The sequence below is a fragment of the Nymphalis io genome, chromosome 9 (assembly GCF_905147045.1).
Source record: "Nymphalis io chromosome 9, ilAglIoxx1.1, whole genome shotgun sequence".
NCBI lineage: Eukaryota > Metazoa > Arthropoda > Insecta > Lepidoptera > Nymphalidae > Nymphalis > Nymphalis io.
The window spans coordinates 11,912,460-11,935,572 of NC_065896.1; the positions used below are offsets into that span (position 1 = coordinate 11,912,460).

At 31.5% G+C, this 23,113-nt stretch overlaps 1 protein-coding gene across 1 annotated transcript in view; it reads left to right on the forward strand.

The window, feature by feature from the left end:
- Positions 1-2,887: 2,887 nt before the first annotated feature.
- Positions 2,888-23,113, forward strand: part of LOC126770629 (uncharacterized) — a 39,604-nt gene continuing 19,378 nt past the window's right edge. The window contains exon 1 of the mRNA XM_050490124.1: positions 2,888-3,149. Within this exon, the coding sequence (XP_050346081.1) occupies positions 3,116-3,149 (34 nt within the window). The 5' untranslated portion in view covers positions 2,888-3,115. The remainder of the gene's footprint in view (positions 3,150-23,113) is intronic.

Consider the following 23,113-nt stretch of genomic DNA (forward strand, 5'->3'; position numbering starts at 1 on the left):
ATTGATACAAGAGGAGACCAGGACCCCCCCTAAAAGGTGTCAAATTGGCCCCTGCGGTTGAAATGATTCCAACTTTTTTTTCATGACTTGGTCAAAGTGAAATCTAATTTGTGATTATAATTCATCTCGTGCTTTACGGTGAAGGAAAACATCGTGAGGAAACCTACATGTGTCTAATTTCACTGAAATTCTGCCACATGTGTATTCCACCAACCCACATTGGAGCAGCGTGGTGGAATAAGCTCCAAACCTTCTCCTCAAAATGAGTAGAGGAGGCCTTTAGCCCAGCAGTGGGACATTCACAGGCTGTTTCGGTTCGGAAATGGTAATTAAGGACTTTCCACCAATAAAAGTTTGTGTTACAATTTGTAATTCGAATATCAACTTCAATATCATATTAAATATAGCTGTGTGTGCTGTGCTGTTAAGTCCAATGAGGACTGGATTTATTTGCGGAGAGATCGTTTAACGCGAAACTGATTTTGTTACTGTATAACATGATTATTTCGGAAATTTAGCTATTTTAATTGTATCCTAACTAATTTATTTATGTATAAATAAAGTAAAATAAAAATAAATTGAAGCTAGCATTACGAAATAACCGAAACTCACTGACTGACTGAAAAAAACTGTCAGTCAGAAACTGTTATGCGACGTCGACTAACAATAAGAATTATAACATTAAAAGGATACACATATCAAAATAGCGTATCACGATACCTTTGATTTGTCGAGAGACATATTAAGTGATTTTTTACACAATAACTTTTCTGGAAGAGATCACTACTTGAGTGATAAGACCGCCCTTTGCATGCATCATATTACAGTCCGCAATTATGTTTATATAGCATGACTCTTCTTAAGCTTTTGTTTTCCTTTTTATTTGTATTTGTTTTCTTTTTTTTTTCGTGAGTGTCCAATAAAGTTATTTAATAATAATAATAATAATAACTTTATAGTTTATAGATGAATAGTATTTAATAAGAACTTTATGATAATGCGCAATATTAATTACAATAATTAATAATACCTTTTCACCTCATGAGTTTTTTTCAAGCCAAAGAGAAGTATGAAGCATTTAATACTTAAATTCAATGTTACATTCATGAAAAAAATCAAAGGAATCCTAATTAAAAAGATCAAAGAAAAATAATATAAAACTTTTTCGAATGATAATATCCATTTTTCTCGTTCCAAGGCGTTCGTATGAACACAATAAAGTCGCATTGTTTCCGCGGTTATCATTTTTTGGCATCCTATTTGGTTTACGGTTTTTTTTATATATACAGAACTCCACCTGTTCAAATAAAATAGAGGATTTCAAATTTAGATTAAAATAATTCAATATTTTTGATAAAGAGATTTTTTCGTACATGTTTTATTAAGGGATGCTTTTTTGTTATATATACTTTATTTAAATTAAGGATTGCGTATTTTTGTTTTTTATTTTAATTTTAGTTATAGAATATATGATAAATAAATAAATAGACATAACTTAAAATAAAGGAATTAAAATATATAAATTAAAAATAATATAATAAACAGTATAATTGTAGTACATTCATGTTTTATTTATTAATTAAGTAATAATAACAAATTAATTCGTGATTATAATTGTGTGCTTAGTTTGTGATTATAATTCATCTCGTGCTTGACGGTGAAGGAAAACATCGTGAGGAAACCTGCATTGTAGATTAATTAGACCTAATTTCATTAAAATTATGTCACATGTGTATTCTATTAACCCGCATTGGAGCAACTTGGTGGAATAAGCTCTAAGCCTTCTCCTCAAAAAGGGAGAGGAGGCCTTATCCCAGCAGTGGGACATTAACAGGCTGGTACTGTAATGGATTATAGTGTATAATAATATAATACATTGTGATTTAACTAAATCGCCTCGGATCACTTGCTGACGATTACTAAAATCATTATCATCGACATTCGAATCTAACCTCTTACATAATTCTTGGAAGAGAGTGCTTTATTCAGAATGAAGACTACTAATAAAGCATAGTTTTTCATTTAAAGAATATTCTAGAAAATAATTTGACGAAAATAATAGAGTGTAATGATTATCTAATCGGAACATTTAATTAATTTACAATAATTATTTATATTATATATTATTAAGTTAAAGCTAAATAAAAATTAAAATTGCTAATGTATAAATCATGACCGCGTGGAATGATGGCAGGAATGCTAGCAGCATCGGAACAATTAATATATTCTTAATTAATTGTTTATTAAACTTTTAAAATTCACCTTTATTATTTTAAAAGTAGTGAATTTTAAATTTTATTTAATGATACTTTAAAAAAATAACTTAAATTATATTCTATCTTAATCAAGTGACGGATATTTGATATGAGTTTTGTTATTTTTTTTTAATGCTAGTTATCTGTTGGACTGAGTAAAGTATTGCAAAATTTAAGGTACACACCTGCTCTGCACCTGCGAAAATTTATGTATAAAACATTATGACATTGATATACAGTGCCTGGACAAGTTGAAAAAAAAATCGTATAAAACCACATTATGAAAGTATACGAAAGATAAACCGAAATAAAACAACACATACTAGACAATAAAGAGCGAAACACTAACAGAAGTAGAATACAATACAGCTAATAAACCGGAAATCTCATAAAGAACTACTCTCAAAGTATTTTTCACTTGGGGCACGGAAAACGCGCGGGGCACGCAAAGAGCCCCAAATGACTCGACTTCAGTCTAATAAGAGCAACAAAATTCGCGAAAGAAAGCAAAAAAACACAGACAACAGCAATGACATTTATCTAATTACGGGATCTTGATAAGGGGTGTAAAGGGGGAAGGGATAACGGGGACACGGGATGCTATCCCGCAGTCGGGAGCCAGCATCTGCGCGAGACAGACCTCTATATCACCTACTATCCGCGGAGACATCGCGGAAATAAATTTTAGAACTTTTCTTCAAGCAGAAATTTTCGGTTAAAAACTAAACGGCATAAATGTGTGTTCAATTTATTATTTTTGTGTATTTTATAGAATAGTGGGATATAAAATTGTTTTATGATTTTATAATGTGAAATTATAAGTGAAGTCTAATAGTGATATTGTAATTTAGTTATCGACGATGACTGTCCTTCTCGTGTTTGGACTTTTCGTGGGTAAGTTGCTTTACATCAAGTTTTACAACTATATAAAAAAATATATAATTTCAAGGATTTTTATTTTTTAAGGTATATCAACATTACATATTTTAAATATTTACAGATATAAATATTGATTCAAAAGAGTATATCTGATATAAGTAACAATTACAGACATATTGTCTTTTTTTTCAAATATATTTAAACTTGCTACAACTGAAATTTTTACAAATTATTCATTTAAAAATTATGAGCTATTTATATTTCAATTTTTGCCGGTTTTCTCGGCGAACGATAAATATATATATAGATATAATGAAAGTGCTAAGTTTGTTCGCTTTTTACTTCCTTTAGCTAGCACATATTTAAAACTTTTCTGTCTTTAAAACTTGTTACGTCAACATTTTTTTTTGTTTTAATCTATTTCTCGTCATTACAGTGACGATTATTTTTAATTATCCATTCTTAATTATTTTTTAAAATAAATTTATTGTAAATTATAATGATGATTTTATACGTTATATAAATGTAAATTTTATGTTACAACGTAATTATTTTCTTTATATCTATTTCATTCTTTAAAACTTCAAACGATAATTAGCTTTTTAGTTTAAAATAAAAATGTTTATTATTATCAAATTTTATATCTTAGACGAATTTAGATGAATTTGATGGACTTAGATGAATTTTATATCTCAGAAAGAGGAGATGAATCATTATGAGACTACAGTTTTAGATTTTAATCATTTGCATCTAAAACCTAACGAGACTGGAAAATAAGTTTCTAACCCATCAAAATAGTTCCTTCTTATTTCGTTTTTGAACTGAACAATAAATAAATTAAATTGGCATAACTGTAATTATAAATTATAAAACTAAAACATAATAATATTAAAAGTATATTATTAGACAAAATTTTATTGCATGATATAGTAGTCTTGTTTTCTATATCAAAAAACTTACATACATGGAACGTTATATAGTAAAAATAATATGCGTAGAAAAGTTTCTATGTACCATATGGGTTGATGTTAAAATGTTCGTTGTAATATCGTTATTGATAATAGATAATCGAAGGATAGTCGATGTGTCTTCGTAGTGGAGAGTTTTATAGTTTAAATATGAAAACCATTTTTTCAATTATTTGAATATGATAAAATAAATATTTGACATTATACGTTCAAAGATGGCTCATGAAAACACATGAAAGTTAACCGAAAATTGAGGCTTCAAACCCACGCACCACCGCTTTCTTGTACTTACTTTGTGCTTGTTATAATACATCTCGTGCACGGCGATGAAGAAAAACATCGTAAGGTCTGAGTCGGATGAAGATCTGCCACATTTGTATCCACTATTTCATATTGGAGCAGCGTGGTGGAAAGAACTCCTCATCTCTTAAAACAGAAGTTAACTCAACAGTGGATATTTATAGGCTCTCGACGTAATTTACACAGAGATTTTACAATAATCTCATAATAATATTTTGATTATGTAAAAAATAAGACTTAGCATTGCTCGCAGTCACCTATATTTAAGATAAAATATGTTAAAATCGAGCGTTATTCAATAATTATGAGGTAAAATCATGAATATTTATCAACATTTTTAAATTTATAGTTTCAATAGCTCAGATATAGCACTTCAACCTAGCGTTGTGTAAGTTACAGGTTCCTGAGTGATTGAGTTATTATTGTATGTAATCATAACTGGGGCTGAAAGAAATTCAACGTATTACTTATTTTAAAAACAGACGTTGACAGAATATTAGTTTCTGATTATTCCCATCTAACATAAACGAGTTTTATGAATGTTAGTAAAGGTCGTAAGGAAGTCGTAATCTGCACGGCTATTCTGTTATTTTGTAAGTACTTACTTCATTATTCACCCGTAAATTGTTAATAACCTACTTATAGTGATATACTATTCTGATGCCTTTATTCTTGAAATGTTATAATTATTATTGTTTATTGTATCATCTTCTGATATTTCACGCCCGTTTTCTGTGATGACTTTTAAGTTACTAAGCACTGTAGCAAAATTAGTTTCAAACATCGGTAAGGTTTTTTATATTATTTTTTTATTTACGCTTTAAAAATACGACATAAGGCTTTTGACGTGTACCTTGTATAATGTGTTTCTTGCCTCTTCTTCTTAGTATAATCTACATTCCAAACCAGTGGCAGTTTTACATTTAATTAAATACTGTAAATGACGATTCAAAAGGACCTTTATAAGCCCACTTGAATAAAGAATTACTTTATTTGTAAATAATTTATCTAAGAGATTAATTATAATTTATTATATATTAACATATATTCGTAAACATAGAACATTATTAAAAATAATTTTATTGTTAATAAATAAAATAATGGTTAAATAATATTTGTATCAATAAAAATATTCTTATTCATTTTAATACCGAAACAGCCTGTGAATGTCCCACTGCTGGGCTAAAGGCCTCCTCTCCTCATTTTGAAGAGAAGGTTTGGAGCTTATTCCACCACGCTGCTCCAATGCGGGTTGGTGGAATACACATGTGGCAGAATTTCAGTGAAATTAGACACATGCAGGTTTCATTTTAATACATATTTGAAAAATATTTCTAATAAATCATAATAGTTTTTTCTATTCTATTTAGAATACTATCGTAACTTCAATGGATTTTTACAGTACAGTTTACATTTACCTGAAAGGAATAAGTGAATGCGACTAGTCATAGGGCCAAGATATGTCCGTTTCGCCTGTAAATACTCTGGCTCACTCACTCATATTAACAGAAGAGCAGTATAAAGTTTTATTGTTGTTATACAGCAATTGAAATGTGAGTGATACCTAGGTCTGCACAAATCTCAACCTCCGGATTGCTACCCTTTTCGACCACGAAAGCGAAGACTTAGAAAGGGCACCTCTGTTTGCGTGCATATTTGTGCACAATAATATCACTTTATCACTGGGAACTTGGCTTAGCTCCGTTGACATATGGCCTCCCTTGTTCAAAATATGTTACTAAATAAAAACATTTAAGTTTAATATATTTAATTTAATAAATTATTAATTTTATATATAATATTATTATTTCCTTTTCAAACATTACTCTGAATAGAATAATATAATAAAATTAATTAGTATGAACAAATCAAAATTACTTTCATATGAATTGTATTGAAAGTAGATAAATAGCATTTGACGGTCAGTAAAGATAATTTTTTTATCTTTTTGTTTGATAGAAAAATTATTTATCTTACTCTTGAGAGAGGCTAGGAGCTTCAATCACGTTGCTCCAATGCGGGTAACTAGGAAAAACATGTGGCGGAATTTATTTTGACGTATGAAGGTTTCCTCACGATGTTATCCTTGACCGCCGAGCACGAGTTGAATTATAATCACAAAGTGTGCTTGGAAGTTCAGCGGTTGGAAACACAAGGCAGGATTTGGACCGCAATCATCGGCTATGATTCATGTGTCATAACCATAGGGCCCTCTCGGCATTTTTTAAAATATAATGCTTTATCAGACAAACATTGTATTTAATACATTGAAATAATTTGGTTGAATATTGAATATAATATTAATAAAGCAACTCAATTTCAAGAGCTTAATTGTTGAATTAAGCTCTTGAAAACATAAATATCAGCAATAAGGTAATTTAATAACAAAATAATATTAAAATGAAATCAAGATACTTTTCTATACGCGAAAAATTTATAAATCGGATACGTTATTAATTATTTTATTTTAAAATAAATTGCTGGAAATCTTTGAAACTGAGCCAGAGGAATGAAATATTCTTTAAAATTGGGAGGGTATCTATATGGTTTGGAGAAACTAGGTTATAATATAGATAGTCTATTTGATTACCAAGAAGTTTGTGATTTTGACGTGAAACTTGAAGATTAAGTTGTTAGAATAGTAATGCAATTGCGCTATTCCGTATGATAGTGGCACAGTTTGTTTTAGATCCAAACTTCGGCTTAAGAGCAAATTAAAATTAAAAACTAACTTACTCGCATTAGATAGATAGAGATAGAAAACAATTTAACGAAATAAACTGTTTTAATTTGTAACGATTATTTTCTTAATCATATTATTATTAATAATAATAATAATGTTCTTCAGTCTGACGGCCACGGCGGCCAATCTCAAGAAAGATTAGCCAACTACGCAGGAGAAATTATTGTGTACAAGTGTGAGCGCAAACACAGGACCAACGGCTTTACGTGCTTTGAGAGGCACGGGAGTGTACACACTTCCAAATTCTAGACTCCGGGCTGCTATTGAGAATTTTCTGACAGAAAATCCCAATAACGTTTTATTGGCCCGACCTGGGAATTGAATCCAAGACCTCCAGGTCTGTGGCCTTACAACTAGCCCCTGGACTGATGAGGCAGTCAAAGACAACTGAATAATATACTATAGGAAACACAAGTCCATTAAAAAATCCATTACAATAAAATCGAACTCTACGGAATTTCGTCATTGTGTTATAATATCTTCTATTTAGAGATGATTATTTTCTTACAAAAAATTATATTTATAAGTATATAAGCATCATATTATCTTGTAAAAGTGCTTAAAATTAAGTATTTTACTGTTCTGGTTGATCAACAATACAATTGGCAAAATTGTATCATAAGCCTTTCATTTAGAATTCGAAATCAGATTGCAAGCTTTAAGCACTTACGACATATTACAACTGATACAAAATAGCCCATACTAACATATTGCGCACTATCTCTGTCTGTTATTATATAGACCCTTACAATGCTTTGTCCACTTCTGCCAAATTGCTTTTGGTGAAAAGAGATATCGGTATCTAACTATTCACACGGTATAAAACATTTGTTAGTAAGACCGTAATTGTATTAATCTATAAATAAAATTGACTTTACTTTGAATTTAAGGCAAGAATTATTAGCGTATTTAAATAATTATTTATTAGGTCCTTACATATGGATTTGGCATTCTGTATTATACCTCCCAGAATCTTTTTTTTTTTGTAAAAAATATTTAATTAATCGAAGTGCATCCGTACAACGGTGCATCCGTTGTTATCTATGTACTTTTGCTATCTCATACGTAGTTCATTGATCCCTTTACTAAAAAAACCTTGGGGGCGAGAATCAATAAACTCTGAAGGCGGCTTGGACATCCGCATCGAATCAAAAAAAATCCGAGTTGAATTTTTTTCCTTGTAAGAAGTTGACAATAGATACCTGCCGTAATCGTTTGGCTAGATTTTAGAAAGCTGTAGTGAACGACACCGGCGCAAGTCCACCAAACACTCACAAGTAACTTTTTATGAGCCAATTTTCGTTTAGGGCAGGATTTGGCTGGGTCTCCAGGGTTTAGCCATTGCGGCTCTTCCGATTATCGTACAGTATCCACTTTTCATCACAAGTGATCATATATAAGAACCAGCGCGAGCTTTGTACAAATTAGTGAGTGGGCTTATTTAGAATATATGTAATTACGGGATGTATATAAAGTTTAAATGGTCTGTAAGGACTATGAGAGTGGCATTTTCTTGTCGAAAAAAACTTTTAAAATACGTTTTCCTTTGATTTTTAATCATAATACCTTTAATTAAACTACTATTAACTATGATTATTTACATAATTTTACTGATTGAAAATTGATCGCCTTAATTATAATTTTACTGAAATTATGACTGATGATGCGTAACACGGTTCAATTTTAATGTCACTATTTACATTATAATTTCACGGCTTTTCCAATAATCCTCCACACATAAGGTATCTACGAATATGATCATATAAGTACATACATATATATTGTATATATAACAGCGAGTAAAAAATAAATAAAAGAGTAAGTAAATAAAATAGAAAAATATTTTTCAAAACGTCATCTACTGGTTACCATATTTGATTTCTAGTCTATTCACTAACACCGATGCCAAATCTTGTTAATGGTAAAATAAAATTTTCACTGGTCTAGTGGCTAACTATAATATAACCACAAATCCTTAGTTACAGGGTTCCTGGGTCAGAAAGTATAAAATATTGTGTTTTTCTGTCCATACATGACTAATAGCACGTAAAACCGTAATCCAATACAATCGAATCGGCTTATATCAAAAAAGAAATAAAAAGAATAAAAGAAAAACATAACCTGCATGTATTGCTTCCAAGTCCAATATACGTACGTTTATTAAACCAGCCAAAAGCTTAAGTTATTACATTTTGCATTTTTCATCACTCAGAAATTGAGATAATTAAATTCCCAATATATAAATAAAATCACTCTGAATATGACGTAACAAAATATCTTGCTTTGAAAATCGGGTAAGAGTGACCTTTCCCAGCACAATTGGCTTTTAGCTTCAGTCGTGAGTTGAATAAAGATATTGATTTCACGTATGTAAGTTCAAGTATGTAAAAGTAGTTGTTCTTGGAACTAATAGCGTAGAATTATTATATTGCGTAAGTTATCTTCTTGATGATTGCATTCAGAATATTGGGAATATTTTATCAGAACTTTTTTCGTTTAACTCTATATACACCCGAATACATATAAAAATGACTGTAAAATTAAATGAAATACGTTTATTTGTTATACATTGCTTTGTTTGTTAAAGTATTTATTTAATATTTTATTGTACATATGTATCAGAAATTAAATATATATTATAAATGTTAAAGAGAACTAATTATTAAGAAAATTAGGAGATCTCTATCAGTACTACCAAGAACGAGAAAATAATTTAGAGAATTAAATATAATCGACTCGTATACGTCTAAATTTCTGAACAAAAATAGTTTAATCTTTTTTATATCAGATATTTAATAGATCGAAAAATAGTTCGCTTGCACATGCAATAACATTTTAACACATATTATCGAATGGAAAATGTTAATTTTACTCTACGAAATATTTATAATATAGTAAGCATAAAGTACATAAAAAAGTGCGTCAATAAAATTATATATAGTCATTAGACCAACTGCCTCGTTGGTACTGCACGCAGATACAGAGGAATCTGGGTTCAAATGCCAGGTTGGGTCAATAAAAAGTTATTAAGTTAGTCTGTCAAAAATTCTCAGTAGCAGCCTGGAGTCTAGAAGTTGGAAGTGTGTACACTCCCGTGCCTCAGAAAGCACGTAAAAGCCGTTGGTCCTGCACCTTTCCGGTCTCTCTATCCGGTCGTGTCGGATTACCGTCCCATCGGATTAAAAGAGTTAGGGAATAGAGAGTGTACCAGTATTTGCGTACACACTTGTGCACTATAATATGTCCTGCGCAGTTAGTTAATCTCTCTTGAGATTAGCCGCCGTGGCCGAAATCGGGCTGGAGGACATTATTAAAGTATATATATTTGTACAAAAAGTTGTCAGACCCTTTTTTTTACCTTTTCAGGGATTGAATTAATATTGGTGAAAAACGTGTTTTTTATTTGCTTAGAAAGCTTGACAAGTTTAAGTACAATAGGATCTTTTTTTATAGTTTCTCCGAAACAAACTTCAACACTTTGTGTACCCTTTTAGGGATTGAAAATTAAAATAAAATGCGTTTTATTGGGAATTGGATGTACAATCTGTTGTTATGTATATCAACTACAATACCTTATTTAATCGAGGTGAAAAGATTCGTAGAATCAAATAAGAATTTGTGAAATTTTCATTTGAAAATGGAATAAACTAACGATTATATTAACAGAACGACCAGCAACTTATTTATATTTAATTTATTCTTTCTTTTTTATATAAATTTAAATAACATTTTAAGGTATTTTTGTTATTATAGTAAATTATATACATTGCAATGTTTCGAAAGATAGTTAATATATCGGTAGGCGAACGGGAAATCAGGTCACCTGGTGGTATTTGGTCACCACCGACCATAGACAGTGGCGCTTTTAGAAATATATTCTATTTTATTAAAATATTCCTTAAAACTTACGATTTTATTAATTGAGTGAAAATGGTATCAAGTTCGTTTGAAGTGATAGACCTAAAAGATAGAAAAGTAATGCTAGCAAAATCAATGTCATTAAATTTCCAATTACTATATTTAAAAAAAAAATTGTAAACACATGTTAAAACTATCTAATTAGTAAGTTAGTAAGTAGCAAGTAGTAGGTATGGAGTCAATGTAAACGGCGAGTACATCTCACACCTTCGATTTGCCGACGATATCGTCATCATAGCAGAGTCGCTGGAACAACTCACCGAAATGCTGCGTAGCCTAGGCGAGTCTTCCCGGTGTGTCGGTCTCGGTATAAACTTGGACAAGACCAAGGTCATGTTCAATAGGCATGTCGTGCCGGGACCGATATACGTCGAGGGGAAAGCTCTCAAAGTTGTTAGTGAATATACCTACCTAGGACAGATAATACAAGTCGGTAGGAACAACTTCGAGAAGGAAACCGATCGAAGAATTCGCTTGGGATGGGCAGCATTTGGCAACCTTCGTCAAGTCCTCAAGTCGTCTATACCGCAATGTTTGAAGACGAAAGTCTTCAACAAATGCGTCTTACATGCCATGACATACGGTGCCGAAACGTGGACACTAACTGCGGGACTAGTCCACAAATTCAAAGTCGCTCAGCGTGCTATGGAGCGAGCTATGCTCGGAGTATCTTTGAAGGATAAGATCAGAAATGAGATTATCCGGAAAAGAACCGGAGTCACCGACATAGCTTGCAAAATTATCAGGCTGAAGTGGCAGTGGGCTGGTCACGTATGTCGTAGGACCGATGGCCGTTGGAGCAGACGAGTCCTAGATTGGAGACCGCGAATCGGCAAGCGCAGCGTAGGGCGCCCTCCAGCCAGGTGGACCGACGACCGTAAGAAGGTGGCGGGCACCAACTGGATGCGGAAGGCGGAGGACAGGGAGCTTTGGCACACCTTGGGAGAGGCCTATGTTCAGCAGTGGTCAACGATTGGCTGTTGATTGATTGATTTGAAGTAGCAACCTGTAATCTCCAGCGGCTGGTCTCCTCTACCTCTAAGACGAAGTATTCATCACCGCTGCTCCGATGCGGGTTTGTGGATACGCATGTAGCAGAATTTCACTGAAAGTAGATATATGCACTTTTTTTCAGGATGATTTCTTCCACTGTACACGAGATGAATCGGCAATCACCAGTTGAGACTCAGGCGTTCTTCATCTAATTCACTCGTTTTTCGTCTTCTAGTTCTTTGTGTAATTAGTATTGTGTAATTTTTGATCCTTATGTAGCAAGGCAATTTTAGAAAAAGGAAATACGCTGTAAATAAAAGAAACGGTTTAAGGTCAAAGAATTGTAAATATTTTTAAACGTAAAAATTCTATCTTGCTGTATGATTTTCTACTCCTTATCGGTGATTGCGATTGGATATTGGAACTCATAAAATCAGTAATAATTAAACTAGTTTATTCATTTATATTTTATTAAGAAGACAAAATGGTACTCTAAAAGTACCCACAAACTACGTCCAGGGTGCACAACGAGATTAAGGACTTGCATCCAACGTATTTTTTTATAATTAACCGAACTTAAGCTAAGTAAAGACATTAAATAAAGACTGAAATGAGTTTTTAACCATTTTACCGATCAACGTGACTGTGTACTTGATTCAAGCAATTTGAATCACATTATAGATACTATATGAAAATTAAGAGATACAAACATATATGTAATATTTACAGGTAAGGTTTAGATATCTTCATGAAATATCCATATCCATGAATACCAATTCCACCCCTTTTTGTTATTTACATTTTTTATCGAATCAATATTATAATATTTATTTGAATATGGAAAGAGAATACGGGAAGAAGGATAAAAACGAGGCGCTCCCTGATGATAAGGGAAATAAAAAAAAACAATCATCATTATCATTTGACTTGCTATAGCAAGAGATTAAAATGGGTGGGCCCATTTGTGTTCGGTGCGAGTGTTATTATAAGCCAAGATTTGACTGATTTTTATGACAACTTTCCTTGGGAATGGTTTGGGTTGATTTCACACCACCGTCGATGGTTTCGACACTTAACCGCACAATGTTTTGATAGATGTAATTTACGGTAGCCATAATCAGACTGAAGTTCACGATGAAAACTTAAAGGCAAAGCGATGATGAGAAAGTTTTTCTGTGTATTGAAACATTTCTGCATAACACGGTCTGATTTTGTAGTAGCTACTAAATAACAAAAATGACTGTAATTTTTTAAGCGCGACCGATTTCCGCCTTGACCCTTCTTCGGCTGCAGTTGTTGGGTACCCTATGTAATTTTCAAGTCACTTTTATATTTGTAATATTTGTTAGTATAATATAAATCTCATTCGAATGAAATATCAATTTCAAAATATTTGCAGTGGATGAAAAACAATACGTGTGTTTTATTTTTATGCAGTAGGTATTTTAAGTGACAAATTATTTTATAAAAGAAAATTGTATTCCCATTGATGTACAACTATCTAAGAAAAGACGACACAAGTTTTTGAAATATAATCTTATATTTATTTACTTGAACTAAGCTTATTTTAAAGAAGTAATAAAGTCATAGGACCTACCTACATAAATTAATATGAATGTATAATAACTCAAATAGTAGAAGTAATGAGCAGTTTCCACATAGGTACAGTAAAGTTAGTACAGTATATATAGTAAACCTATAAAAAGAAAAGTTTTAAAAGATAGCGAATAAAAGATTGCTTCAGAAAGATTGTAAGAAAACATAGAATATTTTACGCTCCGTACTTCAAGTAAGAAACGGATCCCCAAAGGACCACTTTGTTGTCCGTATATTGAGGTACTTTTTTATCAATAATAGATTGAATTATCACGTGAAAATACCAAAACTGCTGTTTTCAACTCCTTTTTTATGATGACGACGACGGACGAGCATATGGGCCACCTGATGGTAAGTGGTCACCAACGCCCATAGACATTGGCAAGCAATGTTAATCATCGCTTACAACGCCAATGCGCCACCAACCTTGAGAACTAAGATTTGCCTGTGTTTACACTGGTTGTGCCTGTAATTACACTGACTCACTCACCCTTCAAACCGGAACACAACAATACCAAGTACTGCTGTTTTGCGGTACAATGTTTGAAATTCAATTGAATGAGTAAAATAGTCAGGAGCCAGCTCTTATATATATTCAAGTTTCTAGTTCAATAAATATATGTTTTTATTCAATTATTCGAATAAAGAATACAATGCCTCAATTTCTCACTGATCATCAAATCCATAGGCTGATTCCCAATGGGAGGACAGACACGTCCTCCTTTATCAGGCCTCAGTTGCCCTGGAGAATTGCACCTGTCACACACATGTTCACATTTATATACGAGTTAGAAGTAATTTATAGCCTCATAGATCGATATAATACAGAACGGTTAGTTAATTGCATTTTTAGGCAAATGCCTATTGACATCGCATTCTTAGTAATATTGGAAGAAATATATGTATATCTTCAGACGATAATTATTATGTGATTGCGTTTTAAATTAAGTAGTACATCAAAGTGCCTTTTCTATTCCACATTGCTAGACAACTCATAGACAAAATGTTAAACATACTAAGAAATTAATATCCTATCGTCATGTGTATCCTTATTTCTTTAGAAGGCAGAACGTGTCTTAATAATTAATGTTAGAAGCATTATACTTACCAAAGTTTAACTTGAAAACTAGCCTGTAAGTTACGAATTTCCCAGTAGTCCTATTCCTTGCACGATAAGCAGCTGGATGAATTGGACCCATGTGGAAGAAAGTAATCGATAGTCAAATCTCTTGTTAAAGACATAAAATCTTAGTTCCCAAGGTTGGTGGCGCATTGGCTATAAGCGATGGTTGACATTTCTTACAATGCCAATGTCTAAGGGCGTTTGGTGACCACTTACCATCAGGTGGCCCATATGCTCGTCCACCTTCCTATTCTATAAAAAAAAAAAAATTTTAAATATTCTTTTAAAAAATAATGTGCGAAGGCAAAATTTTGTTTTTATCTACTGCAACAAAAAGTATCGAAAAACAAAAACTGATAAAAATAAATCGTTTATGATACATCCTTTATATAGAGGAACAAGTTAGATTGCACACATATGTGTATCCATAAATTGAATTTTACGCACGTTCCAGGAATTTACGTATTGTTTTTATTCCATGACCAGCAAAATTTGCGGCTTTGCAAGCGTGGAATGCAGTTTGACGAAAATCCTTCTAAATCTGCCATTTTAATATACGTGATGCCTATTTTAATTATATGAACTATACATACCAAATATTAAATTATTGAAATGGCTAGCAACTCTAGTATTTATTAAAAGACCTGGTAATAGTTATATTTATTTTAAAAGAGGAAGTTATTTTTTAATCAAAGACATACACTATTTTTTTTGTACATAAGTCTAAAATATGTTATGACAAAGAACAGTATGTAAAAAGTTGTTATAACTTTTTATAGGCTCACCCTATTTTAATGAAATAAAAATTAAACAATATCTTGGCTTATCTTATAATATTTTAGTTATTTGCATTTGTAATCTTTACGGTTGGAAGATTTTTCCGAACAAACAGACAGTCAAAAATAAAAAATAAATTGTTTTGTTTTCGGAACTTGTGAATTATATTAATTATAACAGAGAGAGTTAGTTTAAAATCACAGACAGGCACTTCAATTATATTTATTTGTATAGAGTATAGATACATAGATAATAGGAAAAAATATTATTCCCTAACGGCATCTCCATAAATATATGATCATTCCTAAGATAAAAGCAAAAATTTAGAGACCCGAGGAAAATAAAACAAATTATTAGGAATGCGAACAAGAATCGTATCCAAATTAATTTTTAAAGAGAGCTGAGAAAGTATTTTTTCTTTGAACTCAAGTTAAAGAGCACTAAGAGGCGTTGTTACTAGTCGTAAGTCGTAGGTTTCTTGTAAATATTATATTTATATAGTATATAAAAAGGTAAGTGATTTCGAGTCGATGTGCCTTTTTATGTGAGAAATGTTTAAATCACAAGTTTCATTTTACACAACTTTGCTTTCGGCCTAAAACAAGTCAAGCTTTAAGAAATTTGACATCAACATCTAAATCCACCTAGATTTTTATACTTCCAAGAAATAAATAAGTCATTTTTTAAGAATATCAAAGGTATTAAATATTAGCTTAGAATAATACGCATTATATACGTATTATGCTTAAAAAAATTAAATTAAACAGTTACAGATTATGTCATTTTAAATCTTACTAATATTACAAATACGAAGTGTATGATTGCTACCAAAACACATAAAAAATACTGAAATCGGGCAGAAAGACCGTCGTTATCTTCACACTTTAATTATATTAAAGTTAGTAATTGAGTGAGTGTAAATTTTTCAGTCCACTCTGAAATTCATTATCATTCAACAGTTTCACCGAATGAAATTGCACAAGTACATCCATACCCATCTGCAGTGCAGCAAAGAATAAGCCTCTAAGTGCTCTTCTAAATGGAAGACGAAGTTTAATAAAGAATACGTAATAGTATTGTGTACCAAATTACGACTCGTCGCCCTTTTCGTCCCACCTATATCCAGTCCGGGTTTTAATAGACACTTAATTTGCTCTGAAGGGCCGGACATATGTACGTACACGTTTTTTTGGATTCATGAACGCGAAGCTTGGTGGTAGTTCGCTATTATAGCTAGAAAATTTAGAATTGTTTTTTAGCAGGTGATAATAATTAAAGTCTTATAATTATTAATTTGGACACAAAACGTTAAGAACAACAAAAACATAACTGAACTGCACACGTCTTAATTAGGATCTGCCTCGTTCAGCTTATTTCGCTAACTGAAAAGTACGTAACAAAATTTCTAAAATAATCGAGATAATAATTATTATTTGGACATTCTGGTTACACGATAATTCTTAAAAGATATTACCGTTTTTTTAAGCATTTTTTCAAGAATAACCGAAGCGTTCCTTTGTCATTAAAATATTTGTAAAATATACCTAATGTATATATTTATGATTACATTACTTAATTAGATCCATAAGAAAATAACAACGTATTTTCTTATTTAACTATAAGGTTAAATATCAAGATCTTAAGATGACACGGCGTCTTTAGCGTGACCCTTCTTAAACTTGCGCTGCAATATTTGTTATGCAAAGCTAGCTTACGCGCCAGAACATGGTCTTCAGACTGCTTTATCCCGAGTAAGCCCGGATTAGCATGCGACCATTTGATTAACGCTGTGAAGCAAGTCGAGTGTACAAAGTGGTTTGTTCCTACAATTGCAGCTTACAAGACACTATAAATATTCCAGATTTTCTCCCTACTTAGAAATTAGTGCTCTGTATGTTGTCGGTATGTTTTGACAAATTGTAAGGTTTATTTCATGCTGTTATTCCATCGCGTGCTTATACGTCCATCTTATTTGTCGGATATTTTTCTAGGCGTGGATTGACCATTGCAGTTTTTTTTTTTTTTTTTTTATAGAATAGGAAGGTGGACGAGCATATGGGCCACCTGATGGTAAGTGGTCACCAAACGCTCTTAGACATTGGCATTGTAAGAAATGTCAACCATCGCTTATAGCCAATGCGCCACCAACCTTGGGAACTAAGATTTTATGTCCCTTGTGCCTGTAATTACACTGGCTCACTCACCCTTCAAACCGGAACACAACAATATCAAGTATTGCTGTTTTGCGGTAGAATATCTGATGAGTGGGTGGTACCTACCCAGACGAGCTTGCACAAAGCCCTACCACCAGTATTCAATCAAGAAACATTTTACTTGGTGGTAGGGCTTTGTTTAAGCCCGTCTGTGTAGATACCATCTCCTATACTCATCACATATTTCAACGCCAAACAACAATAATAGTAGTGTTGGGTTCCAGTAGTAAGAGCGAGTGAATCATTGTAACTACAGGCTCACGGGACACAATATTTTCTACGATGTCAATGTATATGGTGGTTACCACTTACATAACATATAACATATAATAAAAAAAATGAATAGAGGCATACAAAACACTTTTATATTGATTAAAAACATTGAAAAACATTGTTTTAATATAAAAATATATAAATTATAAATAAAAGCTTAGATAAGTCAAAGGAGCTTTATAACAAGATCGCGAAGCACCTACCAATATGATACGTATGCTTTACTGAGAGTACAAAATGATACAACAGTCACATCTGAAAATCTGTGTTATATTAGAGTAAACAGTATCGTTTTTGTAGCCTTGTATGGTTTAAAGGCTTGATAGTAAAATTTAATTAATCAATGTATTTATTTCAATTAGCGATCATCAGTAAAATTAAATTTAACTCGTTACTAATTCATCGGTGACAATCATTTTAACTCTGATAATAAATTGCTGTAATAAATTATTTTAATAGGACAATTATTATTAATAAAGCTTCGAAGTGCGCGTGTGATATTTTAGTACTTTTAATTTTAATCTTTTGCAAATTACACGTAGATTGGATGAAATCGTAATCGTATATAGAAGGTAGCTGCAGAATTAAATCTCAATGACATAGTACGGTGTTCGTTATTTATAAAAATTATCTAATTACAAATCTCACAAGTTTGCCTCACTGTGAACAAAACAGGTATTTATTTTCATTAGTGTTATTTTATTTGTTGTTATAATTTTGTTAACTTAAATTTGAAATAAATTTTCTAATAAAAAATACATTTTCAAATACGTACAATTCTTTCCAATATTTTTTTCGAAGAATTCGTCTCAATTCAATACAATAATAATTTTCCTCAGTAAGTAGTTTTTCGCCAAACTAACACAATGTTATTCAGTCAAGAAAAAGTAGTCATTTTCAGCAAAAACTGCGGGATGTCCAATCTGAGAGCACATTTATTTGGGTCATATATACTCCACTAAAGACGTAGGACAATACAGTCCTTAACACTATATATTTAAAAAGTAATTTTGCTTGCTCATGACAGGAATCGGTATACATTTATTATTTCAAGAATATAATATTTTTATTCACTAAATTCTCCAGAATATACGGTACAGTCGTTGGCTTGGTATTATTTATATGAGCGTCGTCTTACTGACAATGTATTGAAATTCTTGCCGCTAGAATAGACTTCTCGCAGAACTTTAAAAGCACTAAGAAAAGTCTTGCATTAAAATATGAATTTGCAAATATAAAATTATCATTTTGTTAAAGTAAAAGTAATCAACTATGGTATCTATATATTAAAAGAAAAACTTAGATGTTTTTTATAATAAAAAATAGAACTCATTAATTTAAATGTTAAATATTATTTTCATATTGAAACCGACTTCAAACAGTCTTTTAAAAACGCCGTTAAGTTCAAATATTTCACTAAATAAATTATAAAAGTGTAAATTCAGTAATATTTCAATTAAGCTATATATGTATTTTGAGCTGTGCGCTTATAGTGATAAATAAAGCATTTAAAAATTTATATAATAATTGTGTTCCTTAGTGTTAATAGTTCTGAAAACAAGACTAAGGTGAATATGACGAACAACGAAGCTAAGCTAATAAATTGTACTTTTAATTCTACCAATTGAAAGGACCTTTAGGAATAATCACCTATGTTGCGTATGTCTGACAGACAAAAGTCTATCTTGTTAATAGTAACAGCCTGTGAAATGAAGAGGTTTTGAGCTTATTCCACCATGCTGCAATGCGGGTTTGTTTACACATTCCAATCGGTAGACTTAAAAGTACAGTTTATTAGCTTAGCTACGTTGGTCTATGAGCTAGTTTATAAAGATACAAGTAATATTCACCATAGTCTATGGCAGAATTTCGGTGAAATTAGATGCAGGTTTCCCTTACTATGTTTTCCTTCACCGTCAAGCACGAGATAAATTATAAACATAAATTGTTAATAGTGAAGCGTTAAATTTTTGTTGTAGTGTTTATATTTGCATAGACAATGTTGCTGAGTTTCTTTCGCCGGTTCTTCTCAGGTCTGAGGTGTTTATTTCCGAACCGGTGGTAGATTTATGACAATCAATAAGAAAGTGTAACACTTCTATATTGAATAAAGATTTTTGACTTTGACTTTGTCTTGCATTTCACAAACGAGTTAATTTTTTTCGCAATAAATTAAACCTTCAAATTCACACATGATTTTTTTTTTGTTCTACTCTCGTTCCAGTGAGCGCTCCATATCTATCGAAAACGATTTTTTAGTTTCAATGGAAAAATATCCACGTTTATGATTTTGTTCATTGTACATATATATTTGTTATATTTAGAGCCATTCTTTAGATCGTAAGCAACCTTGGGATCTATAAAGTCCTTTGCGCCTGTAATTACATTGCCTCGCTTATACTTAGGATCAGAATACAGGCAATACTGAATATTGCGATATAATAATTAATAGACGGCCTTGTTTAAAGCTCTTGTACCAAGTAAGCAATTTCTTATGAGATTTAATTTTTACAATGATATATTACTAACGTACCTAAAAGTGAACTGACATGTTTAACATACATATGTAATATCTATAACATTATTTTATGAGATGTTTATGTTATAGCTATGACAGTTTGTTGATGTCTTCCCCGAGTTTTTCTTGCATACAAAAACGGTCGATGCGATTACACTTCATTGTGATTAATAAGATATTATATAACTGATATAAAATCAGGCAAGTCAACGGTCAAGCGCTTGCCTATTAATTGTAAAAAAATAATAATAATAAGATTATTAAATCACAATCGATGAAGACATCCAGGAAAATACTATACATACAAATGTAAGGACAACTTAAATAATCTTATTAATAATCTTATTAAAGTTGTTTAAAAAAATGTAAGATTACGTAACTAATGTTTTAATAGAATCAGTTTAACTCCGGCTTTACCGAGCCGTCTGATCTCTTTATCTTAATCGTTGCTAATATAATTTATCGTACGCTCTGAGCTTTTCTTCTTACACGGACTTTTGCTAATATTTAAGTTTCCAAATTAAAATATATACATATAAATTTTTTAACTTTATTTTGGAAAATATTTAAAAACACTGTATACAATGTGAACTTTTTATAACGTTAAATAAAATATTGGTATAATATATCGCGAACTTTCTTCGGCATTTTAACAATACTTTAATTGATAGATAAATCAAATTACTTTTACTGATCCGACCCGAGATTGAAACCCAGGACCTCTGATTAAGAAGTCATTATGAAGAAGCCATTTTCATTCCACGCAGATATGCTTGCATCTTCAAAAAGGTACCCTAGGGTTATATAGGATAATTTCACAATAAAACTCCTGCACTGAATGTCCTTGGCACGCATTGAAGAAGCTGTGAGATTGTTGAAATAAAACGCAACCTCTATCATCATTGGTGTTTCCTGAAAAGAGCGAAAGAGTAACGGCAATGGTACCCTCCACTGGTGCGAACGGTAATGATGTCACCCCAGCTGCCAAACTCATCAGGCACTGAACCAACTGGACATTATTTACGTAGAAGTAGTAGGTTAGGGTAATTTTTTTTTTTTACATGTAAGTGTAATTTGCACGTTATAATTATGATCGATAAATCTGGTTATATAGTAGTAATGAAAATGAACGAACCAACTAACATGGTTTATTTTCATTAAATTACTCATAATATTATAATCGTTAGATTATACTTATGTCATTATGAAATGATAACTAATTCAAAAGGAAAATTTACACAAAGATGCTTTTATCGTTATTAACCGACCCAGCTATCTTGTCGACATTAAACATTTATTTGAAAGCTATTACGAATTACATTATATTTAGAAGAGCCTTAATTAGTCCGTTTCAATTAAAGTGTCAATTAATGTTGTTGATTTTAGTATATTTGATAATTACCACATTTTACACGTGCTCACGAACATTACGCCCGTTAAATTAAAATACCTATCATTCAAACTATACAATTAGTCGCAATTTCAAGCTGAGAACCCATATAATGCCTAATATTTCGGCTGTAGGACTTTGTTGATGTTCTGAATGGGTACAAACTTGTCAGTTTTTTTACCGCCGTATAAGGAAAACACCTTAGATTATGGTTATCAGCGCATTGACAATGCCCAAGATTACTCACAAACGGATTGTTTATCTTTCTGTTTTAAAATAAAAGTTATTACATACACAAAATACATAACAACCTTAATGTATTCTGAATACAGATTTTCTAAGTATATTATATCGAACAATATAATTTAAAAGATAATTTATTTTACTTAAAATGGTTACTATAATTACGTAGCTTTATTTTACTTTAATTTTTTTTTATTTATCTAGGTGTTCGATTTTGTGCATGTTTATTTTAGTACGTGTTTGTGAGTATATTTTATTTAATCTTATTTCGAACTGCGAAGGCTCATACATTATATATTTCGAAATGAACGTTAAAAGCTAAAAGAGGAAAAGTCCCGCGTTTCCATAAATATTACATCAGGCTAAACAGTTGCTACGCATTTGCTCAGGAAATCTATGAATACATGTTATGTTCAAAATAATGATAATTGTTTGATTTAGCCTAATCAGAGAAATGTTAATATACACGAGCGTATATAGTTATCAAAGTACTAAATACAAGTAAAATGGATAAGTAAGTGAAAGACGACAGATATAGTTTTTTTTTGGTAACGCAGGCCATCATTGATGGAATCTAAGATGTTTCTTTTGCATGTTATATTATACATAACTGAATTTAATAATTAATATTATTATTATATTGTAAGTATACGCATAATCGGGCCGTGTTGTGTTGAAATTTTAACCAACCCATAGAAACGCAAAATATCTTTAAAATAATATGCATAACATTATGTTACATTTTTACTGTCACTATTGATTGCCTCGTTGAACTTGTGTTGATCACTTGGGTTTGAAATCGTAGGCCTGATTAATAATTAGCAGCCTGGACTCTGGAAGTTGGAAGTGAGTACACTCCCGTGCATCGTAAAGCACGTAAAACCATTGGTCCTGCCTATGAACTCTTGCCGGTCTTGAAAGATT